At 46.4% G+C, this 25167-nt stretch overlaps 1 protein-coding gene across 11 annotated transcripts in view; it reads right to left on the bottom strand.

The window, feature by feature from the left end:
• The window catches only part of BRD4 (bromodomain containing 4), a 75363-nt gene that overhangs the window by 31474 nt on the left and 18722 nt on the right, over positions 1 to 25167 (bottom strand). For 9 of the 11 annotated variants that reach the window (XM_080409966.1, XM_080409968.1, XM_080409974.1 and 6 more), the window contains 5 exons: positions 23172 to 23266; positions 11942 to 12058; positions 9319 to 9637; positions 6867 to 7004; positions 4538 to 4673 (listed from right to left, as the gene is read on the bottom strand). In XM_080409966.1, the coding sequence (XP_080266092.1) occupies positions 4538 to 4673; positions 6867 to 7004; positions 9319 to 9637; positions 11942 to 11961 (613 nt within the window). In that variant the 5' untranslated portion in view covers positions 11962 to 12058; positions 23172 to 23266. Of the gene's footprint in view, positions 1 to 4537; positions 4674 to 6866; positions 7005 to 9318; positions 9638 to 11941; positions 12059 to 14315; positions 14415 to 23171; positions 23267 to 25167 lie in introns of all 11 variants that reach the window. The other 2 variants (XM_080409976.1, XM_080409967.1) reach the window with 2 other exon arrangements.

Genomic DNA, 25167 nt, shown 5'->3' with positions numbered 1-25167 from the left:
CAGTCAGGGACAAACACCGTGTTTTCCTTCACAAGGATTATTTTTATGGTATTATTTTGCTGGGTGAAGAAGCTCAGGATCTAACTACTAAAACCTCTCCAGAAAAAGAGCAAAATCAGCCACGGACATCCTCCTCTCTTTCCTTCCCAAAAGATTTCTGGCAGGCAGGGCAGGACAAGTGCCCCTTTCCCTGCCTATCCCTTTTTTCTAGGCAACGATTCTTGATTATCATCATTCTGGAACCAAAACGGTGCAGCTCTTCCTTCGGGAGCAATTTCTGCTCCATGATCAAGAAGAGTTTCTTCATTCTCGGGGACTTAAAAGTCATCACAGCTGCTACTGTCCAGGGGAAACCTCTCCCGATGGCTGTGGAGCGAGGGCGTTAGGTGGTTTCAAACATGGGGTGACCGCGGAGGTGGGGACACGGCAGCGCCGTCTCTGGACCTTCCAGCGTCCCTGGGAAGACCCCTCCTTGTTTGAGCTGCTGCTGCTTTGCAGGGCAAAGCTCTGATCAAACCTCCCAACTTTCTGGCATGATCCAACAGCCTCCGCAAGGGGAATGCTGCAAAGCCTGGATGATGCTGGGATACATCTCCGTGCTTCCAGCAGACCTTCAAGACAAAGGTATCAGCAAAGCGAGACCGACCCCAGAGGTTTGGGATCAGCAGGTGTTACCGGAGCGCCTTCTGCCAGACAGCACACGTACCTCATTAGCAATAATTAATTTTTATCTTCAGCCAGAAGAGAGCTCAGTGTTTTGGAAAAGGTGGGGACTGATCCCTTGTGCACATCCAGAGCAGGGGGAAATCCCACCGCTCGATCCGTACCCGTGCTCCCCGCAGCAGGGGCTGCATTTCGGCTGCTCTTTCGTCACTCTTACAACAAGGAAATTCTCCTGAGCCCGACACGTTAAGCTGTGTGTTCTGCCCTGCTGGCTAGCCAGCACCTCTTCCAAGAATCACTCCAAAATAATAATTCATCAGAAAAGAACCACAGCCAGATTTGCTCCCAGTGGATCCCCAGGAGCTGCAGTTATTGTAATCCCACTAGAAAAATGCTGCGCGTTGATGCTCGACTAGGACTGCTAGCAAGCTTATTTTGGCTAGAAATGAAACAGCAACCTGTTAAGAGAACAAAATCCTGAGTTTTCATCCCATTCTCCTCATAAAATGACATCAGAGTGCTGAAATCCCCAAATCAGGTGGGAACTTGCAGCCAGAAGGATCCTGTAGCCCTGCTGGGATCTCAGGGTCCTGCTGGAATCCTGAGGTCCTGCTGGGATCCCAGGGGTCCTGCTGGGACTACAAAGAAGCTCTTGCATCACTCAGGCAAAGCCCACATGTGTCACCTCCCACCTTACACAGGAGCTGGAAGTTTCTACTGGACACCGGCGGGGGTTGTGCAGCGGAGCTTTTCGGCCAGCATCACACCTGGGTTTTAATAACCCTAAATCCATTACTATACACTGAATTATTTACTACACAATAGGATTTAACAGGAGGTAGAAAGAGGAAAACCATCTTGCAGGTCCCCAGATAGATATTCCACATAGTAAACAGAGAGCTATTATATTATATTTCTATTCTATGCAGTAAATCACAACACGGAAGCACCCAGGGTGGGATGCCCCAGGCTATGTATGTACAGAATTTCCAGGTGAACCTACAGCTCCCTCCTGGTCAATACTATAGGTGAAGAGCTGGAGGGTGATGAGCTCAGGTGGGGACCTATAGATTCTATACACTGTAGGGTCACAAAGAGGAAAGGAGACCTGTGTTTGTAAGCGCCCTCTACGTCGCGTAAGTAAAAAGATCTTCTCTACGGGCGATTTCATCACTTCTCCTTCCAAAAGATGCTGAGAAAGGAGATGGCCAGTAATTCTCTAACCAAGAAGAGCTTCTCCCTGCACACAGTGCCTACAAAAAAATAACAATTAAACAAAAATAATCTCAGCTACAAGTAATCACGACTTGGTCACACGCAGGAAAAAAGCAGCAACTGCGTCTGTTGAGGCTTCCAAACCTGGATTTCACCATGCTGAAAGGACTCACGGACACAGAGAGAAAGAAAACTTGAGCCACGCAAGAGAAACACGCATGGGAACACACACAGTCCTCCCCCGGCGAGAGAACGGATGGCAAAAACCTGCCCAAGGCACGGGAAAAGAGAATAAAGCCAAAGTCATTAAAGCAGTTTGAGCTGTTCCAACTTTTTGAGCTTTTTTTTTTTTTTTTTTTGTTCTTTTGTTCTTTGGTGGTTTAGATTAAAAGATGTTCTGAAAACAGTAGGACACCCCTCCGCGCAGGCAGCTGATGACGGTGGGTAAGAGCTGAGGGAAGACCCAGTGGATTTAATAAATCTTGCTCTGAATTTGCAGCAGCTGCCCAGGCGATGGCAGTGCAGAAATGCTTTCTCTTCCAGCAGCTACCCAGGATGTTCAGCAGTGACTCCTGAAGTCCAACTTTTTTTCCTCTATGACTCAGACAACTGGTTTTCAAATCCTCTCTGAGGGTCAACCCTCGAGCTGCCTGGATATCTTCCACTGATTTTCCAGTAAACCTCGGAAAATAACCCACTGAGATCCCAGCAGCACCAGTCCAAGGCTGACACAGCATCAGAACAGACGCGAGGATTCAGTGTTCCAGAAGGGTTGTGGGATGTAGGCAGTAAAAATAGGGTCATATCATCTTTTTTTTTGGTGGCACAAGCTTGGTGACGCTCCTGCACGTGCCGTTTTCCTTGGGATTGCACAGCATTGGGGTTAAAAGAATGGGAATGACACAAGATGGAGATGAGAAATGTCTGAAATTCAGAAGGCGAGCTCCAAAGTGGACACGCATCGGACGAGGTGCCATTGAGATCGAGTCATGGCCAGGATGTTCTCAACCCTTTGAGGAACGATCCGATGGCATCAGCAGCCGATGTTGAGCCTGGGGGATGCTTGGAATCCCAAATAAATGAGCTAATGAAATCCTTGAGGTACAGACAGGGGAATCGGAAGACAATTTTACCTCTAGTAGCAGTCACATCTACATCCAGTTGTGGTGTCCACACTTCTGGATGTGAAAAACTGGAGCAGGTTCATAGAAGAGCTGTAAAGGAGGACTAAAAGATTGGGGAAAAAAAAATCCGCAGAGCAGAAGAATCTGATTATTAGAGAACACAGAGCGAAAGGAGGGGAGCCTTCAACGTAACAGAGTTAATTAAAGAAGAGAAGAGTTCAGACCAGAAACGTTAGCAGGAAAATACCTAACTTGGCAGCTATTTTGTGCACTCCTTAAGTGCCAGCAGAGATTATTTTCTTTTTTTACTCGATTAGATGCTCTTCTATCAGACAGACTAAATAAATGAACCGAGTGGTTGAACTGCACTTCTATATTACGCAGCAGAGAGAGGACCGGCTTAAGTGAGAAAAATGGTAATTTCTGAGCCTTTAAATCCAGGAGCAAAGCATAAAAAAAAATAAATAACAAAGCCTACATCATTAACATAAAGCCTTAAGGTACCACCAGACACAAATACAGAACATCATTTTACCGATTTATAACCTTAAAGAGGGTTCAAAATGCTGCAATTCCACTTTATGCTGAGCCTAAAGCATGCAGATTGATTTTTCAGCCCTACGAAGGAGCAAGACGAGGTCAATCCAACAGCCTGGCTGCAGGAAAAGGGATTTCTGGGATTCTGGCCGAGCACAAAGCAAATTCATCTTCGGGGAGCGGCGTTCTGCCTCGCTTGGGGCAACGCATCCTTACTAAGGATGGCGAGCTCCTCGAGCATCAGGCAAAACTTAATAAATGAGGCGTGGCAATTAGAACTTGAGGATGTTACAGGAGGAGAGCGGGGGGCTGACGCCGCTCAGGACTGGGTTCAGACGCTCTCCCTGCCATGACTCCCTCGGCAGGCTGGAGCCACCGCATCGCGAGCCGCTTCCTCGGGGGTCCCTGCTGCTTTTTTTTACGACATCAAAGCAGCTGTGGAACTCCAAGGGGTCTGCCACAACCGAATTCGTGGCATTTTAACCCCTGAGGTGCTGTGAGGGGTATTTCACCACCTCAGCTCCCCCCACGGCAGAAATGAAACGCTTTGACGATCGCTCTCAGCTTTTTACCTGCGCGGGAGAGCTGGGAACGCTGATGTGTCACCAGCACTATAAATACACAAGCCTCAGCAGTGCTGTACGCAAAGCCTGTCCCCAACACTCCTCCTCCCCCCTGAAAATGACACCCAGAAGCCACAGACGAGGGACTTTGAGGACATCCCCCAGTCCTGCCCTTCACCAGAGACAAGCTCCTGAGGACAGGCCAGCGCACGAGGCAGCCACCCTCCTTCCCACCCTGGTTTAGACGCTCTACACGGTACAGAGAGGCACTGAGAATACTGACAACCACAGGAGGATGCCTGGGTTTTAATTAACACCCCAATTAAGTGCTCTTCATTCAAGCAAGGATAAAACCGGGTCCAGAGCTTGCGGTCAAGACACTGCGTGAAGCTGAGCGGCGCTTATCCAGAGCCATGCTATGAAGAAGTGTCATACCTGCTTCCTTCCTTGCACGTCCTCTTCCTTTCGTCTGGGCTATAACGATTTCCGTTTCCTCCTGGGTCATTTCGGAGATTTTCTGCAGGAAAAGCTTTTCTAGAGCTTCTGCCATTAAGACTATGTCATCCCCTGGCTGGAGGGAAAAATAATAAAAAAAAAGGATAAATTAGTCAAGGTATGTATTTCCAGAGAGAATTTGGATTTTCAGCCTCCTCAGCGCTGCCGTTTCGTTACAGTGCAGCGGGAAGCCATGCGGGATGCTGCCCCAAGCATGGAATACACAAATCCTCACCCTAAAGTTGTTGTATTTTCTAGGTAAAAACCAGATGATGGGCAAGGACATCACCAAGCAGATGCACTGGATAATAAACTGATGCAAGGTGTTACCTGCCTGCAGCAAACTCTGTTTTCGGAAGGAAGGAAGGGAAAAAAGAGGAAAAAGTGGAAAATGGAAGCGGTGGGTTAATGCCAGCCAGTCATTTCCACCATGTGAGAGCCCCCTGCCCTGGTGGTCTCATGGAAGAGCTCTCTCCGTAGAGGAGCAGAATAGGGGGTAAGAGCTTGGCCCCTTGCAAGGAAATTTCCTCCCTGGAAAAGGAGGTTTTTAAGGAGGAAGAGGACTGTTGTGAGCCTCTATTTGTTGCTAAATCAGCGTGGAAGGAGAGGACAGGATGAAGTGGTCTTGACAGATCTGGAGAAGGCAAAGGCTGGGGAAAAAACCCAGAGAGGATGAGACCACCTGCCCAGGAGCACCCTGCAGCAGTGGTGTCACTGCTCCAGGGAGGTCTGGAAGGTCTTCTGTGGATAGTAATAAACCTTGGCAGAGAGGGAAGAGCAGGTGGCAACAGAAGAAGAGTCTGGATTGATGTGAAGACAATAACCCAATGGCCATCACTGTCATGACGTGGTGACACCAAGAGGAGGCAGCTCTGGCTCTGCCATTGGCACCAGGACCAGTTAAAACCACGCTGGCCCATCAGACGGCACGCACAAACCTGCTCTGCTGATGGTCTGCAGGCTCCATGAGGCCGACAGAGATGTTTCTTCAGATGCTTTTCTGCCCCCAGCCTGGAGGACACCAGTGAAGATGAGGGAAGATCAGGGGAGGATCAGGGAGAAAGCTGGCAGGGGGAAGACACCGTGGTGGGAGAACGTGACGGAAGACTTGAAGGCAAATATCGAGTAATTGAAGCCCTTCAGAGCTCACCCTCGTTCACGTTAAATGATGCTGACTCAAACCAGGAAAGGCAATGGCCAAGGAAACGGTTCTGAAGGACCAGAACTGCTAATGCCTGGGGTTTTTGGAACAAACTAGAGAGGTCTTGTGCAGTATTTCTGAGAGGAGGAGGAAAAAAAGGTCAAAGCACACAAGAGCAACAGGAATGGAGATAAAAGACCTGGGAGAACCAAGGACAGAAAGCAAAGGGGAACTGAAATGCTCAGGCAAGTGGTGGTGGAAAGGGTGGAGCGGCCGGCGAAGGAGAAGGCTGAGGCGCCGACCACGTCTTGCTGACCTCGAGGACAGCAGTAAACCCTTCGTTGGTGTTTGTGGTTCTTCTGCTACTTAACAAGACAACGAGCGAGCAGCTTGTGCTCAGCCTAGTACCACCCCTGAGAATCTTCTCCAGCTCTCCAAGCTCCACCACCATTCCCAAGTTTTGGCTGACACAGGCCACTCTCCCACCACCACCATTTGCAGAAATGCCCTGGGATGCTCCTCATGCCTCCAGATTTTTATTTTTTTTTCCTCCACCCCAACTGTTTATAAAATGGTTTTCAGGATGTTTCTCACTCTCCGGAAGGGAATCTTCTCAACGAGGGCACAGTCAGGCATGACAAACTCAACGTGCTGCTCCGTGTATCCCTGGTTTTTCCCTACCAGCATGAAGTCAGCTCCTTACCGAAGCTGTAGGACATCAGGAGCACAGACCTACTTCTCAAGGAGCTGTTTGATAACTTTGGAGGCTCTGTTCAAGTCAGACCCTAAGAAAATCTTAAAAATTGCCTTTTAAGAAAAAAGAAAAAGAAAAAAAGAAACCAAACAACGTCGAGACTGAAGATATCTGCTAATACTTCTCCTGGGAGGGAAGGCTGCTGAGCCAGCCCTGTCTGCTTCTTGCTTCTCAGCAGAAGACTGACGCACCTGAGCTCCCAACAGATTAATCCCATTTGTTTTCCTGAAGAAGCTGATCTCGACAGTTGTTCCTTTTAAGGACCATTCAAACAAGCAATGCCTGCATTTCTGCAGACTTCCCTTGGAAAAAGAGGATGCAGATTTCCCTTGGGGGGAAAAAAAAAAAAAGGCAGATTTGGGAACTTTCTGTACCTTATTGTAGATGTAGCAGTTTGTAAACATCGTGTTAAAATCCTGGATACATTCTTGAGCGTTCCAGTAGTAGTTATTCTCCAAGCGTTTCTTTATTGTTCCCATATCCATCGGAGTTTTAATTATCTTATAATAATCCTGCGAAGGGCAAAGAGGGAGAGGTCAGTGTGGGAACTGAAATGTCAGGCAAGTTTAAGGTCTGGGATTGCTCCATCTCATCCCCAGACCCACCTGGGTGAGATCCTCCACACCCAGCAGATACTCAGCCCACCAGACTTCAATCCCATCAGCCTCTCAGCTGGGATTTTTCATTTAACAGAAGGAAAAACCTTTGGGCAATGAGTAATTCAACCCCAGAAGCACCAAAACGCCACGATTCTGGGATTTTGGTTGGTAATGGTGCTGAGTAATTGCTAAAAATGTTACGGGGAATCAATGACCCTTCGCAGGAGATCACACGTTTAACAGAGTGTCGTAAGAAGTGGGGAAATCAGATTTATTACAACCCTTTAAATGCATCCTATTTTTTTTTTATTATTATTTTTAAAATGCATCCTATGTTTCTATTTTTAGGCATAACGTTTAGAAAAAAAATAAAGGGGGCTGGAAATGCTGTTGCTATAGAACCGGCACTATCCACGTGCAAGAGGGAGCTGGTTCCTATCACGAAAAAATTAAACAGTCTGATGCCCGGCTAAGAATTATATATTTAAGAGTTATTACACCTTAAAAATAAAACAGACAAGGAAAATTGGGTGTTAGGGAGAAACACCTCTCTCAAGGGAGAGCATCTCAAGGAGGAAGGGACCAAGCTGCCTCTGGTGGGAGCTGGAAGGGTCCAAACCAGAGGTGCAGCCGGGAGGATGCTGCTGTGATTTACTGTAACTAACGACCTCTGAATTATTTTGCTGGCTCCTTGGGTTTGACTCTGAACTCGTCCTGGTGAGGGGCCACGGGAAGGGCTGCCAGGGAGGACACCGGCAGGCCACCACGCAACCCTTGCAGCAGGACAAGGCTTCCGTGCCAGTTTAGAACTGTAGAGTTGTTGAGACTAGAAGATCTTGAAAATCATGAAGTCCAACCATCAACACCACTAAAACCCGTCCATAAGCATCGCCACCGACACGCCCTTTAGATACCCCCTGGGATGGTGGCTCCACCACCTCCTGGGCAGCCCATTCCAACACCAGACAACCTTTTTGGTGATGAAATTTTACCTAAATATCCAATCTCGACCTCCCCTGATGCAATTTAAGGTCATTTCCTCTTGTCCTGTTACTTACAACACGGGAAGAAAGTGACCCACACCTCGCTACAGCCTCCTCTCAGGCAGCTGCAGAGAGCGAGGTCACCCCTCAGCCGCCTCTTCTCCACCTTGGTTCCCTCAGCTGCTCCTCACAAGTTCTCTAGATCCTTCTCTAGCCCCTTCTCCCACCTCTGGACACGCTCCAGCCCCTCCACATCCCTCCTGGAGTAAGAGGCCCAACGCTGAACATGGGATCTGAGGTGTGGCCACCCCAGCGCCGAGCACAGGGGGACGATGGCCACCCTGGTCCTGCTGGCCACACTGTGTCTGACACAAGCCAGGCTGCTGCTGGCCCTCTGGGCCACCTGGGCAGGCTGCTGGCCGTCAGGTAGGCCCCCAGGCAGCTCCTCCACCTTGGGGGGTGGCTGTGACCCAGGTGCAGGACCCAGCACGGAGCCCGGTGAACCTCTGTGCCCATCGGTCCAGCCTCCCCACCCTGGGGCAGATCCACACTCCTGCCCAGCACGGGATCCCCCGCAAACTGATTGAGGGAGCACTCGATCCCCTCGATTTAATTGCCAATTAACTTAAAATCGGTGTCCTTTCTGAAACAACTCGTGTTACCAACGGCGCCGCGAGAAGCGCAGCGGCCGTGTGAACACAAGATGCTCTGTGAAAGGCTCCGAGTGTTTTCAGTGAAAAAAAAAATCCAAAAAAAAGAATCCAAAAAAATCCACTGATAAAGCAGCGATCACGGGAGGTTTAAGGAAGGCGCAGAAAAGGGCGCTGGGCTTCGGGGTGCAGCAAGGCAGAGTCCAAGTCAATGTGGGATTTGCTTAAGGAATCTTGGAATTTTAATTATTTTTGGTGTGTTAAATTTTTGGCGCTTGGCGAGGGGACAAAGCACTGCAGCCTCACCCTCCTCGACTCCTGAAATAATATTCCTACTTTCTTCTCCGCATCCTGGTGGGAAGAGGAGGCTGGTAAAGGGCAAAGCAGTAGCTGAGCCACTGGAAATTCCTCCTTGTGTGCGTGTGTTGTAAAAGATCACAGAATCATACAATCATTTAAGGTTGGAAAAGATCCTTAAGATCATCAGGTCCAACCATTCAAGAGCGATTCTGTGATTTCGGGATACGGTGCGGACACACCCTTTGGGTCTCACTCCTCCTCCCACCACAAACCAGTTGCTTGACCTCTACTTACAGGGAGGTTCAGCTTGACAGCATCCACGGGCTGCTGGAAAGGCCACGCAAACTGGTGCTTCCACAGCGTCTTCAGCACCACCTTGAGCAGATACTGCAGCTGGTTGGTCTGGCGCTTGGGTTTGTTGGGGTTGGAGGTCTCCGGCGGCGGGGGATTCACGCCTACAGCACTGCCTGGTTGGGGTTGAGCCTGGGACTGCGTCGTAGACATCTGGGTGGTTTCTAGTCCATCCCCCATGACCGGCAAATTTCTCAGTCTCGTTCCAGGGCCGCTCTCCACCGACATGCTATTGATCCCATTGCATTCCTCACCAGACACCCTGTAAACCACAGAGAAGGGAGATGAGGGGACGGCAATCCTGGTTTTTGGTACCAGGTGCTGCTTAAAACTCAACTGCTGGACTCGCTCAGGCCACCACACCTCGCGCCCCACTCGCTCAGCAACACTCGTGTCACCCCAACAACTGATGTCACCCCAATGACTGATGTCACCCTTCTGCATCCCAGGGCAAGGAAGGTTATTCTCAGGCAATCTGCTGCCTCTTCCACAACCAGAGCTGCCTCTCCACTCCTTAGCAAGTGTTTTACCCTTGGTTCTTGCCTAATTAGGCTAACGAGGACTCCAAGGGAGCCTCCGCTGCCTCTAAATGAGGCTCTAACAAGCCGCCCTGGGCAGGTACCAGCTTCAGCCCCAGGGTTGGGGTTGCCACCAGCACAAAGAGGTGATAAAGGGGTGTCAGCCCACTTTTAGCTCCAGCTAAAGGAGCGCAAAGCGATGCATTTACCTCCTTTCCAGCTTCTTGGCAGTCCTCACCCCACCCCAGGGGCCAGCTGACCCCAGCCTCAAGCCAAAGCCTGTCCTTCAGGGGATGCTCCAGCTGAGCCACGCAGCGGACAGACCCAAATTTAATTCCTATGATCTGCTTTCGGCAGATAATGTAGGTAGACAGGCTTTAGGTAGATCACCTAGGTAGATAAACGTTAGGGAGATCATCTCAGAGAATAATTTTAGGTAGTTAATTTAAGTAGATAATTCAGATAGATAATCTAGGCAGATAATCTTTGGGCAGGTGATCTCTAGGTAGCTGATCTTAAAGTAGATCAATTAGGGAGATCATTTATACAGCTAATCTTTAGGTAGCCAATTCAGGAATTCTAAATAAATTCTAATATATATATATATATATGTAAAATATATAAAAATATTCTAAAAAATTAAATTCTAAAAAAATTTCCTAAATTCTAAATAAAAAAAACCAACCAGAAACCTGGGGGTGGGGAGGAAGGAGTTTTTACAGAGCCTGTGGATTTCTCCCAGGGCGTATTTCAAAGCTCTCCCAAGAGCTCACGGAGACAAATCCATCCTCCTAATCTACAGCTGCGTGAAGGGGTCACCCCCGAGCCATGACCGGCCACCATGAGCCGATGGTTCATGAACATGATGGCTCTTCAACTCAACAAGAACAACGGAAGCCTCACCACCACCACCCCCCAGCGAATCCCACCCTTACTGGGCGTGTGGGACCCTCCTTGTGTAAAGCCACCCTGCACGACACGCTCCTTCGTCTCATTTAATGCTGAGCCCATGCTAAGCTTAAGACATGCAGTTATTAATCTGACCGCTACATATTGTGTGAGATTAATTAAAAGCCTCATGATTCACCAGTTTCAAGTGAGATTTTAGGGAAAATAAGGAAGAAAACGTCTCCCATCTCTCCGTAGGTGGAGTCACGGAGTGCTTTCTTAGCTGGGGCGGAACTGATTTGGTGTAGGATTCCCAGCCCTGCATGATCCATGAAAAATCCCAGCGGCCGCCGAGGCGTTACACTGGGAAGAGCAAAGCAGGTGCACCTGGCCTGGAGTCGGTATATACTGCCAGTACCTATAGGCAGCCATACGCTCCGGGTTGGGGTTTTTATTCTGATGCCCCGGAGCAGCCCCGTGTCTCCGGTCACGGCCTGGCTGTGCAGACATGGTCTCCACACGTACGGCAGCGAGGGATGAGGAGGCAGAGAGATGAAGCATCAGTAATTTCAACTGCCGCGTCCCTTGACGGCTTCCGAGTCCCTGTAAAACCTCAGCCTGTCTCATGCCTCGCTCAAAGGCTGTGGTCTGTTGTTTTTACTGGCGTAAAACCAACACCGACCACCTAATTTATGAGGGCAACATCCCATTTTAGTCTTTAGATGATGGGGTTGAACTTTTCAGGGCTCCAAGCGAGTTGAAGCATTGCTCAAGTGACAAGATAGCTGCGGCAGGCTCCCTTTGCTCCCCCCGGGATAATTACAGGAGATTTTATAGGTGCGGAGCACGGCGTTCAGAGCTGTTAGCTCAGCTCTCCTGTGAAACCTCTTACTCCTGGCTTTCTTTTTGCTCCTGCTTTTCTTCCCCGTTAGCAGGGCAGCCTGCCTGCTCTCTCCAGGGGAGATGCGACTCAAACCCGACAGGATCTGGAGGCAATTTGGATTTCCCTCTCTTGCAAAATTCCTTGAATTCTCCTTTGGGGTGGTGCTGATTCCTCTAGGTCACATATTAAAGGGAAGCTCTTAAGCAAGAAACTGTTCTTAGCAAGTGGTGGCCAAGCAAAAAGAAGCCTCTTTACTCGCTGCAAGGAGCTACGTTACCTTGTAGGATACATTGCCATATAATTTTGCCCCAGAAAATGATGCAGAGTCAGAAGTTGCTTGGCTTGTCCATCTATCTTCCGTGGCTTCAGGCACAAATGCCTTTAGATACTGTATCTGATGAAACAAACAAAGCAATTAATCTGAGGCATCAACCCAAGGCATCAGAAATGAAGGCTACCTCCAGAGAATGAGGTAATTTTTTTTAATGTACATCGATAGTCCAGCAAAGGAAAGGAGTCTACAGACACCTGCAAACACGAGACACCTATGGAAAAACGAGGAATGGGCACCAGTATTTCAGTTTTTCCCAGGCATTTTTCCACCTTTAGGGCAAGCTCCTTCCTTAAATTCATCATTTCAAGGACTGCGTCCGCCCGACTTCCTTCTGCTCCCGCTCAATACAATAGCTCTCCGAGAGCCAGCTGTAGGAGGAAGCCAAGGAGGTTTTTGTTGGGTTTTTTTTCTTTTTCCAAAGAGAAGGGAAAATATTTCATCATCGGTTTAATTTCTTCCTCTTCCACTTAAAAAGTGAAGGCTCTAACCACCCATCCACACAGTTAGGTATTTATATTAGATTTATTCTTTTTTTTTCCCATGTATCTTCTTTTTCTCATCTTTTTCACTGTCTCCTTGCTCCTTTGGAGGGATGCTACTAGTCTCCTCCTGCATTTTCAAACCCCAGCTATTTTTTTTTTTTTAAGGGATTAGCTGGAAATACACCAATTCACATCACTCTCCTCCCTCCTCCCCCTCCCCAGCGGTTCCGTTATGACTCTTACATTCCCCTGCCACCTGTGTGCCAAAATATCAGAGAAAAAATATTAGAAAATGTCAATTTTTAACAGTTGCTCGGCCCATCGCGATGGGCCAAGGGTTTGCAGCCCGACCTTGCTCCCCCCGCAGCATCACCCCAACTTATCTCTGTATCAGACTGTGCTATAGATGCTACTTTATAGATGGGGCTTTCTTAATCTATAAGGTCAGCGCCACGCTTGGGTTTTCTTAATCTGATCTATGTTACAGATCAGAAATCTACTCTGTATTATAGATTGTGCTATCGATGTTGCTACAGCTGGGTTTTCTTCATTTTTTAGGCTTAAGAAAACCCAGCTGTAGCACGCCCATAACCTACAGATAAGAACATAATTAACAAGAAGAAAATAATCAATAGATTAAGAAATTAAGAATAGATTACATATCCCATATATGTAATAATAAGGTAGCACCAGGTCGAGATTTGCCAACCAGAAAGCCTTCGTCAACCTCCCGAGACCAACACACTCCAGATCCTACCTTCTCCTTTGGCTGAGGATAACGTGTTTATTCATGGCCACGTGGGAAAATCAGGGAAGAAGGCTTAGCTGATTACTGTGATCAGTGCGCTTCGTTAGGCAAAGCTATAAACGAGATGTGGGAGGACGGACCCTGCGGGGATGGTACCTAGCATAGAGAGGCTCAAATACACCAGGATCATGCTGCCTATGTTTATGCAGATCCATGGGATTTTAATGCTGCCTGCCAAAAGAAATTCCAGAGTTTTTTTCCCCCCGGGAGAGAGGCGGGAAGGGAAAGGGCTGTAGTGCGGTGCAGGAGCCGGCAGAGGGAACTGCCAGGCCAGGAGGAGACCTGCAAAAGGATGTCTCCTTCTCCCCTAAAGGGATACAGGGATGGAAGGGAGCAGAAATGATGTTGGGGGGCAAAAAATAAATTGAGAAAATCAGTCTGGAAAACTCACTGCATCGACGGGATAAAAGGGAATGTGGCTGCTGGTCCAGAGGAGCTCCGGAGGGGACCCAAGGTGGGGACTGCTGATGCCAGCCAGAGGAATCACAAGAGAATAAATCCAAGGGTTTTGCTGGGAGCAAGGAAGGAGTCGGGAAGCAGAGAGCAGATAAACTGATTAAGTGTTGGCAAACGAGCAGTGACATGGGCAAAGCCTGCAGACAGGGCTCCAGAGGATGGAGGATGGTGATGGAAGGAGGGATCGTGGGCATATCTGGTTTGGGATAGCAGCAGGTGCACACACTTGTGTAAAAACACAAACTGGGTATTTTCCAGCTGAAAAGTGGGAGAAATTAATCACTAGGAACACCCAGTGGGCTGTCACAGCACTGGCCTCCGAAAAACATTGTGGGAGGGGGAAAAAATCTCTCCTAACAACTTGACAAGGGTGGTTTGTGCAAGAAAATGCTGGTTTTTCTTTGGGCAGATGGATTATTTCAGGCTGGCTGAAACAGGCAGATGTTTGAGACTGAAATGAGGCAGATCTGTGAGAGCAGAGCAGATGGAAACGAAATTCCATGGAGGATATACTTGATCAGGGAGGTATCCATCTAAAGGGGGGAAACCTGAGGATGCCTCCACCACCCACCTTAAAGCAGTGACCAAGAAAGATGCTCTGGGACCTGAACAGGAGATCAGCTGCGTTCACAAGAAGCCAACCTGAATGTTCCTCCTCTCTTGCCTCAGACTAAATAAAAAGATTAAGAAATCTTTAAAAAAGCCTCTGAGAAGTGTTATCAAATGATAGTGATTTTGTAGTTGTTTGGGTTTTTTTTGGGGTTTTTTGTTTTGTTTTGGGTTTTTTTTTGGTTTTTTGTTTTTTGGCTTTTTTTTTAAAAAAAGTTAGTTTGAGGTTATCTACCTGTCCTGGACAGTGAGTTGCTAAGCAGAAAACAGATTTTAATCTATTTTGAGTTGTAGACGTTTAACTAAGGGTGTTAAAACCAACTATTCCCAGCACACAGACAGCCGGACACCGGTTACATCAATATTTGCAGCACTGGATCCATCCATAGCAACTTTATTCTAATTTCAAGGCCAGAGAATTACTTAAAGCCCCACTTTCAGAAGACACACAAGGTTCAGGATGCCCAAGCAGCTAAATGAAGTGGGTACTGTCTTGCTGGATTGCAAGACAGGCAAGGAGAAGCTGGGGCACACGTGAGCACTAATTGTTGACTTAATTTAATCCTAAACCCTGTTTCTGTTCCGTTAACTGGACCGTATCGTGGCTACTCGGCTCTCCGTGCTAACCAGCTCACGAGACCTGCACATCTCCCAAACCAGCGCGACTTGGTGGGTCAGGAGCAGAAGTGGTTTATAAAAATTGAGGAGAAAAGCCACCACGCTCAAGGAAGTACTAAAAATGAAGGAATCCGCGTTTCTTCGTGCTGTGGAGTGAGAGGATCTGCTCCCCGGGGGCTTACTGGGAAGCAATGGGTAAATACGAACCAAATGGGATTGATGTCATCCTCTGATTTCGAGCTGAACATCTCCCTCCTGTATTCTCTCTTGTTCTTCAGAGCTGTCCCCTGTGCTGTGCACCCCCCCGAAGTGCCGATTCCCTTTACCTGCCGCCTAAAGTCAACCCTTCAACCCTCCGCAGGATGCAAAAGCCGCATTTTAAAGCAAAAATAAAGCCGTGGGTCCCTTCTGCAGGAAGAGGGAAGAGCTGGAATTTTGGTTTGTAAAGGCAACCCCCTCCCCAACCCAAGACAAAAGGTGCTCTCGCAGGAAAAGCGCTGAGCTACCCAACATCAAAGTGAACTTCATGGTCAAACTGCATCGCTATGAACCCCACCCAGGGATATATTATCTACAAATAGCCTGGAAAAGGCGGCTAGGCTGGAAAATCCAGCAGCTTAAAAGAATAACTAACAAATTTGTAGTGGCCAGCACTCCTTTTAATTCTGACCCTGCTGAGCCAGGAGACGGGGATCAACATGGGCAGCAAGCATCCTGTGCCTTGAGCGGAAAAAAAGGGAAGGGGGAGAGGTGACACCAACAGCCAACAGCGCATCCAGTGCCTCCCAACCTCCCAATTCTTTGTTTAAGACCTAATTAACGATGGTTTAGCTTCCTCCTAACCTGAAACAGGGATATTCAGCTGCTGTTGCTGCCTCTCCCGTGTCCAGCCCTGCACGTGCTGTTCCCTGCGGAAATTATTTACCAACAGAACCACCTGGCCGCTGAAAATTTCACCTAAAGGTGCCCAAAAAGTGGTTTTCTTCCAGCTCCCCTGTCTTATTATTGTGTCAACAGGGTGACAAACATCAGAGAGGACCGAAGGTTGCATTTGTTCCTCAAGACCTGCTCGTTATCTGTTTAAAATGATGTTTAAATCCCAGCTCAAAGCATTTGTTTTTCCTCCTCTCCTTTGTACAGCTCCCACCATCCTCAATTTCAGGAGCTGCACCTCAAAGAAAACCCAGGCGAGGGGAAATTCCCCACCCCCCCCAAATTCACACAGTGTGGATGAAATCCATTTTCCCCATCCCCCAAACTCAGCGCTGGCACCAGGATAACGCGCTGCATCCCTGAGCATCCCGGGAAGAGGAGCTTTGCCTCTTGACATACTCCCACATGCTACCAGTGACCTGTTGTGAAACTGCTCAAAAATCCGTGAAGCTGCTCAAAAATCCGAGGGGATGCACCAGCGGGAGATCAGCGCATCCTCCTTTTCTTAGGGAGGGGGCTGGGAAACTTCCTGGTGAGGGACACAAACCGATGGATGGATGGATGGATGGCCCAGGCTGATGGCACCAAAGACCTGTGTACACACCATAAAAAAGCCGCCTAAACCATCCCAGAAATTAATTAGGGCTGTCCCAGTGCCTATCTTCCCCTATTATATTTTAAAGAGATGCTAATTATCCCCATTAACATGTGGAAATAGGAACCAGATTCCGCCAGGATCACCCCCAATGAAGAATTACCGGATGATGACGGTGGTTGAGGGAAGGTAAAGTTGGAAAGACCCAAACCAGGGATGGTTTTTGACATCGGGGTCTTTGACACACAAGCAGCAGGGATTAATTAGCTCAAAAATCAGGCAGGGTCAGTGTGTCCGTACTGGAAAACACTCAATTTCTAATAGGATAAAGGAAAAACAGAGCCCTTGAACATCTGTGAAGTAAAAGCCCCGCAGCCGGAGAAGGGAAGTCAAGGTAAGAAAAGAAACAAGGGTTCTGCCAAATCAGACATTTTCTTATGATATATAACAAGAATATTATATAAAAATAAGAAATTTTCCAGGGAGGAAAATATGGAATGAGCTTTACTCCCAAGCCCCTGCTCTATTTAAAAACATGGGGAGAAGAGTGTACAAGCTGTTTTATTATTATTTTTACAAAAGGAGGTTGTGGGGGTTTTTTTGTTTTTTTAAACACAAGGAGGTTGTGGGGTTTTTTGGTTTTAGTTTTTTTTTTTTTACACAAGGAGGTTGTGTTTTCTTTTTTTTTAACAAAAGGAGGTTACGGGGTTTTTTTGGTTTGTCTTTTTTTTTTTACAAAGGAGGTTGTGGAGGTTTTTTGTTGGGTTTTTTTTTTTACGAAAGGAGGTTGTGTTGTTTGGTTTTTTGTTTTTTTGGTTTTTTTTTTTCCCAAAAGGAGGTTGTGGGGTTTTTTTCAAAAGGAGGTTGTGGTTTTTTGTTTGGTTTTTTTTTTTTTTTTTCTCCAAAAGGAGGTTGTGGGATTTTTTGTTTGGTTTTTTTTTTACAAAAGGAGGTTGTGTTGATTTTGTTGTTTTTTTTTTTTTTACAAAAGGAGTTTGGTTTTTTTGGTTCTGTTTTGGTTTTTTTTTACAAAAGGAAGTGTTCTTTTTTGGTTTTGTTTTGCTTTTTCTTTTTTTACAGAAGGAGTTTGGTTTTTTTTGGTTTTGTTTTGTTTTTACAAAAGGAGGGGGTTTTTTTTGGTTTTGGTTTTTTTTTTTTTTACAAAAGGAGGCTGGGTTTTTTTGTGTTTTTTTTCCTTTTACAAAAGGAGGCTGTGGTTTTTTGTTTTTTTTTTTTCCTTTTACAAAAGGAGGCTGTGGTTTTTTGTTTTTTTTTTTCCTTTTACAAAAGGAGGCTGTGTTTTTTTGTTTTTTTTTTTTTTTCCTTTTACAAAAGGAGGCTGTGTTTTTGAGTTTTTTTTGTTTTTTTACAAAAGGAGGCTGTGTTTTTGAGTTTTTTTTGGTTTTTTACAAAATTAGGCTGTGTTTTTGAGTTTTTTTTTGGTTTTTTACAAAAGGAGGCTGTGTTTTTGGGGTTTTTTTTGGTTTTTTTTACAAAAGGAGGCTGTGTTTTTGGGGTTTTTTTTGTTTTTTTTTACAAAAGGAGGCTGTGTTTTTGGTTTTTTTTTGTTTTTTTTACAAAAGGAGGCTGTGTTTTTGTTTTTTTTTTTGTTTTTTTTTTTTTTTACAAAAGGAGGCTGTGTTTTTGGTTTTTTTTTGTTTTTTTTTTTACAAAAGGAGGCTGTGTTTTTGGGTTTTTTTTGTTTTTTTTTACAAAAGGAGGCTGTGTTTTTGGTTTTTTTTTGTTTTTTTTTTTTTACAAAAGGAGGCTGTGTTTTTGGGTTTTTTTGTTTTTTTTTACAAAAGGAGGCTGTGGTTTTTGGTTTTTTTTTTTTTTTTTTTTTTTTTACAAAAGGAGGTTGTGTTTGGTTTTTTGGGGGTTTTTTGGTTTTGTTTTTTTTTTTTTTTTTTTTTTTACAAAAGGAGGTTATGTTTTTATTAAAAAATATTTCAGATGCCCTTGGTAAGATCATTTTAAGTATGAAACGGGATAGTGTCCGGGACGGGCACCGTGGCGGCAGCTTTTCCCACAATCCAGGTTTCAAACTCTTTATCTCTGTGTTTTCCACGTCCAGGCTTAGTTTTGCTGTAAGACACGCAAAGCATCAGTCAGCAAAAACCACCTGCACATGGCCATGTGCGAAAACTACACCATCCCAAATATCTTATTAGTTAGAGATTGAATAGGAAATTAGTTTCCACCCACCATTAATATAATTTAGGAATGGATTGGAAAAAAATAAATAAATGACAAGGGTGCAGAGTCAGACCTTATTCCACAATGCTCACGTGGAGACTGTAATCAAGACCGAGGATAAACTTAACAGTGGTTTGCTCCTTCTCCCCTGTTGCTGCAATTATTTTTAGGGAAAATAAAGCTGCAGGGTGGTGTAGCGGAGATTCTTTTTTCTGCAGCCTTTCACACAACACACAGGGGGACAGCACAGAAGAAACCCACCATTTGCATCAAAGCTGCTGTTGGAATGGATTTATGCCATATTAATTGGTTATTTCAGGGGTTAGCTACTGGGATTATACAGCAGAAAGTGAGTTTAAAAAAATATTTTAAAAAAAATAATAATAAAAGGCATTGAGGAGTGGTTCTACAGATTTTCAAGCAGTTCAAACCTCTTCTGTATACATTTCAAATGGAGTTAAACCAGATCTGAAAAAGCGATGTCCCAAGTGGCACAGACTTCAGTGTATAAAAGAAAAAATCCCCACCTCGGTACCCCCCTTTACCTATTAAAGCGCACAAATAGGTGCTATCTAAATACAGATTAATAAATATATATAAACTTTACTCATGCCTTAAACTCTGCCTTTTTTTTTTTGTTTTTCCCTCCTTCCACGTCACCCTACGACCTAAACCGCTTCACTTCTCCTCTCACACACAATTCCAGGGTTATTTCTTTTTGAAACAGCTTAATGAAACAGCACAAGAATTCCCAGATAGGCTACAGAATATTTTAAAATTAAAATATCTCTAAATAATCACGAGATGCAAAGGCTGCGCTGTTGGGCACCAACAAGGAACCCATCCACGAGCCGGAGGGGACAGGGCACTCCTGCAGACCTTGACGTTATCGCCACTTCTGCAATTTCTGCAAGAAACGGGACGTTTCGCCCCAGGAAATCCAAAGGTGACAGCTCAAGCTTGTCCGTGGCGTGACCACATTTTCACCAGGCTCATACACGTTTTCACCAGAGCAGCCACACGACTGCTCAGCTTCGCACTTGGCATTTCTTTAACCTGCTGGTGCAGTTTCCAGTGCAGGAATTATTTTGCTGCTGCTGCAACTTATTTCCAGCCAGAGGAAGAGCATTTGCAACCCTTACCCCCCCAGAGCATCACCTCCCACCCAAGCTCTTTGCATTTTGATTTCCACTTTATTTTTTTAACAATTTTCTGCAGAAATGGGACCGTGACACCCTCTTGGGAGCTTTGTGACCCTGCGGAGTTCCATCATGCCTTGGCTCAAAATAAAAAAACCAGCTTGCTGGTCACTTGGGTTCACTCCTCGGGTTTTTAAGGCCACTATCTGTATCAGTGGGGAAGTGCCAAGAGGGAATTTACTTTTCCATCTGACCTGTTCTGGTGGCTGGGCAGCGTGGGCATTGATGCCACCAGCCAGACGGCATCTCCTGGATCCCATCCAACCCCCACACTGCCAGCGAGCATCCCCAGCAGCCCTGAACCTCACTCCCGTGCCGATGGGGATGCTGACCTCCACAGCTACCTGTGCTGGCTTTTTTTCCCCCCCTCCTCTAACCATGCAGCACTTCCCGGCCCATTTCAGCTCCGCTGGTGCCTTTTTGTGCCCCGTGGGAGGCGTTCAGCAGTCAGACGCTGAATTTCAGGACCGCTTCGGTCTGCCCTGTACCCTAAACACAGCAGGTTTCCAAGCCAGGAGAAATTTATTTATTCTTGTGCCCTAAACCACGGGGCTCCCCTCTGCTTTTTGGGGTGTCTACACAGCTAGGACAGCAAGAAAAACATTTTTATTTATTTTGTTGCCTCTTTTTTTTTGGGGGGAGCAGCTATTTCTATGCTCAATTTGCCATGGCTCAAAGAAAAAAAAGATAACCTTAGAGTGGAAATTGAGCGGTTTTACCACGATTTAAGCTTAAAATAGCCGCAGACCCATGGGGTTTTGCACTACAACTCCCAGTTGCTTAACAGCAAATAAATCCTGGCCACAAAACCCACCTACACCATCAACATTTCACTGTATTTCAAAGAGCAGAGAGAGTAATCAGCTTTTATCGATTACTATCTTACAATATTATTACAAAACTGCTGATTAGGAAGTCAGGCTGGCCGTATTAAGCAGCAGGAGACATCGGAGCAGGTTTTCTACATTGTTTCACCACAAATGTTCAAGGACGACGGATGTAGAAGCCGGCACATCAATCTGAAACTTCCAAGTAGCTCTCGTTGGGTTCAGCCTCCCACTTTTAAGGCAGCTGGAACCACACAAAATTTTCAGTGACTACCTTACCATCCTCCCCACCCCCCCCACCCCCCCCAGCTCAGCACAGTCATGGATTTTATTTTATGACTCAAACAGATCCTCCCTGCACGCACGTGCAGTTTCCAAGATAACCCTGGGCAAGATCCATTCTTGCTGAAAAATAAGTGATCCCAGAACCCCCAGCACGTTCGTGAAGGGTGATTTATACCCGAAATATTCAGCAGCAAATATTAAACTACACTTTGTGGTTGAAGAGCCGCTGCCTTAACCTCAAACTGTCTCCATCCAGTGGGATCAACCGAGATGCTTTCAGCATCACCAGGTGACAGGTCCTCCAACAGCCCACCATTGAGGCGTGAACTTCGAGTCCCACCACCTCTCTACCTCAGCACCGGCACCGCGTCCTCACCTGGCACATCCCAACCCGCCGCCAGCCCCCGTCACGGCAGATGGATAGTGCCACAGGACACAGATTCCCACACCGGTGTCTCGCACCATAGCTGGCTGCTGGTTCTATTTCACTGAACAAGTCCAAGCCACCCCCCCACCTACCCCCCCCATTTCAAGACAGGGGCACCCAACATCACCCCAAACTCAATTCCATCAGTCCTTACAGCACCCAGAGCACCACAGTGGATGGAGAAGATGGCAGAACACGGCTGCAGGTGACTACACACCTCAAAAAAGTTGCTGAAGAAAAGTTTATCTATTCTAACTCAGAGAAATTATTTTTTTTTTTACCCTTTCTAGTATTGGGTTTCAGCTGTAGTACCAGATGTAAGGACCCTACAGGTGCAGCCTGAGCACGAGGCTATTCCCAGTCCTTGCTGTTCCAGGGAAAAAAAAAAAAAAAAAAAGATTTGATGCCCACTGACCACTCCAGCCTAATACTTGCAAGAAACTGCTCTTTTCCTGGAGAGATGAAGCTTTCCCCCCACCCCTCAATTTTGATTCTTGCTGCCCACTAACAAAACAAAACAAAAAATATCCTCTGAGGTCAAGACATTCCAAGAGCAGCTGGATATTGAAAACACGGCTTTTCCCACCTGAGACTCCAGAAAGCCACTCAGTCATCACATCTGGGCTACATCTGTAACCAAACACACCTCAGAGACTATTATTCGAGATCATAAATCGCCAAGCTTGCCAAAACATTCAGATGTCACAAAGCCAACCAAGTACTTTTCAAGCTGAAGCCATGAAAAAAATCAATAGTTGTGTACCTGGGGTATTTTCCCTATTTATTACTAAGCCTTTTAGGGTAAACTACTAGAAAGAAAACACACTTTGAAGACCAAGTTCTGGGTAGAGACACCAAAACACATTGCACTTGGGTCTTATTTTCCTGAGCCAGGGGGAGCACAAGCCCCAAAGAGGCAGCAGCTTTGCACAACGCTGTCTGATGGGCATCCAAGATGGAAGCAACACTCCCAAAAACACCCAGCTGAGCAGAATGTGGCCCAATTCGGACTCAGTGGCACCTGTGAGGAGACCAAAGTGCTGGCTGAGGGGTATGGGAGATAGAGCTGTACAGGAAGGGGAGCAAAAAAATTGTGCCTGATATTCTAAAATACCAGAGAAACACACCAAGATACAGAAAACTGAATTATTTCACATGTGTGAAGCTTCTCCCTGACTTTGCACCCTCACCTCAGCACTCTGCTGTCTCTGCCCCTTATCTTCCCTGCTGGAATTGCAGATTCAAATCCTCCCTGGAGGGATTTAAGACATGTAGACACGGCGCTTTGGGACACGGTGGATTGGCAGCGCGGGGTTAACGGTTAGGCTCGATCTTAAAGGTTTTTTCCAACCTGGAGGATTCTATGATCTAATGAAGTATCGGGCCAATCAAGTTTGATCCAGCCCTAACAAAGCTCCTGCTCCATTCCAAATCCCCGCCAGGAGATGAAGATCCATACAACCCCAGTTCCATCCACTCACACCAGCAAACACCTATTGGTAAATCCAGCAAATCCAGCAAATCCGTTCACTGCAGCTGCTACGAGATTTACGCAGTCCAAATCCCTCAAAGGCAACGAGCACAGCTCATCCCTGGCTGGAATTAATTCCTGCCATCCTGCTTTATATCACCTTCTCTTCAGTGACACCCCCAAAAGTGACATTACTGTCCCAAAATGCTGGAAATAAGCCGCACCCTGTAAAATCATGCACTTAGGAGCACAATTCAGGATAATTACCTGAAATCAAGAGTTGACCCTTTGAGGTGTTCGGTTCTTCCTCACCAGCTAAAGCCTCTGACCCTCATTTTCGAAGCTACTATTGAAAGAAAGATCTGTAAGGAAAAGAAACAGATGTTAATTCAGAATCAGACGAAAAATCCTTGCTAACTTTTAGCCACTGCCTTTTGGTTCTTCAGATTTCAGTTATTTGTAGGGAACAATACGTATGAGTCAGAAAACCAGGAACCTTTGACAATTAAAAGCATCACAATGCAGATGTGGATGGGTGAAGGGATCCAAGACAACGGTCCAGACCATCATCCAAAGTGCGCACGCTTTGGGATTTATATATACACTGAGAAAAATGATTTAGTTTGAGCTAACCAACCCAATCCACCTCTTTTTGAGAGCTTCAAGTAGCACAGGTCCGTTCCCCCACGTTAACCTTTCCCCAAATAATCCACAGATTACTCAAAAAGCTCTTTTCCAGCCCTGAAAGCCCTTTTCCAGCCATTTAAACCAGTTGCAAGACCTGGGTTTAACACAATTCCCGGGGCTACTACCCAGCTTGCGGCATCTCAAAGTCTCAAAACCACCCGCGGCTCCAGCCCAAGAACAGCAATCGCTCCCGCTCTGCCTTCTCGCAGAAATTATCTAAAAAAAAAAAAAAAAAAGCAAAGCACTCAACATGAGATTTAAGCTTCTAGTGCAAAGACTGTCTCCAGGAATACGACTGTAACCGCTACCGACACCTTTTCAACATCGCTTCTGCTCACGAAATACCCACCACACCTCCTGAGCCAGCCCACATGTGGGCAGATCATACAGCCCACAAACAAACTACTTAAAGAAAAATCTTTCATTTCATTTCAGGAGCGGGACAGACCCTAAAGGACATGGGAGATGCGAGACTTTTTCCCCCAGCACAGGGAATCCAGCACCCAGGAACGCAGAGAAAACCAAGCGCTCCGACCTAGGCCTAGCAAGTGGGCACAGAAAATTTAGCCAAGGCAAAGCAAGACTCACCTGCCCTCGGGTGAGAAATACTAGAGGTTGAAAGGGATGTCCAGAGGTCTCCTGCTCACACCAGGGCTGCCTTCAGACAGTCAAACAGGTTGCTCAGGGCTTTGTCACACCACAGCAATTGCTGCCAGGGTTTGACATTTTAGTACTGTTTTTTCAAAGGTTAAGCTGATCTTACATGTGCCATACCCACTCTTTACTCGGGGTTTGCTGCCGGTTCGACTTCCTAACAAAGCTCATGCTGGAGGCAGGTGGACACCAAAGCAGCTCGAAGGGTAAAAACACATACCAAACCCTGTGCCCAAGCAAAATGAGCTCGTTAAACATTCATTAAACACTATTTCTTCTCTGAGACAACCCAGCACCTCCCTGCAGGCAGGAAAATCTACCAAGAGCTGGGAACACCCAGTGGCATCACCTGCTTCTGCCTACCTGCATTTTCCAATACAACTTGGGGTCCCGTTCCGGCCACTTCTGGATCTTTTCAGGATTTTAAAGCCACCCCCCACTAATTCCGTTAGCATCCCTGTTTCACAGTATCTCCATTAACAGGCCTGCTCTGTGAATGCCACAAATTACAATTACATCACTACTCATGCTTGTCTGGTAACAGAAACCAGATTAAAGCTCAAGTATTGGTCACTTTTTTTTCCTGCAATTACTATTTTTTTTACAGCTAGTGACAGCCACAGAAAGGACTCGTTTTCATCTCCAATTCCCAATAATCAAACCCAGAAGCTTGGAGGAAGCGGCCATTTGCTTAAAACGCAAAGGTTTGGGTTTTTTAAGAACATTATTTAACTTCTGTATGTTCAGCGCCTTTCAGATTTCCTCGGGGGGGGGGGGGGGGGGACACGACACACACACGTACAACAACAACATACGAGTAACTCTGAAGAGAAACTCTTCCTCCAGCAGAAGTCATCAGTTTCCTACAAAAACACTCCCATAGCAAAGTACTGAAATCCATCAATAATTTTAAGTCTTCTAA

This window comes from Falco punctatus, assembly GCF_963210335.1.
Source record: "Falco punctatus genome assembly, chromosome: 13".
Lineage (NCBI taxonomy): Eukaryota > Metazoa > Chordata > Aves > Falconiformes > Falconidae > Falco > Falco punctatus.
This window is presented reverse-complemented; position numbering and strand designations above follow the sequence as displayed.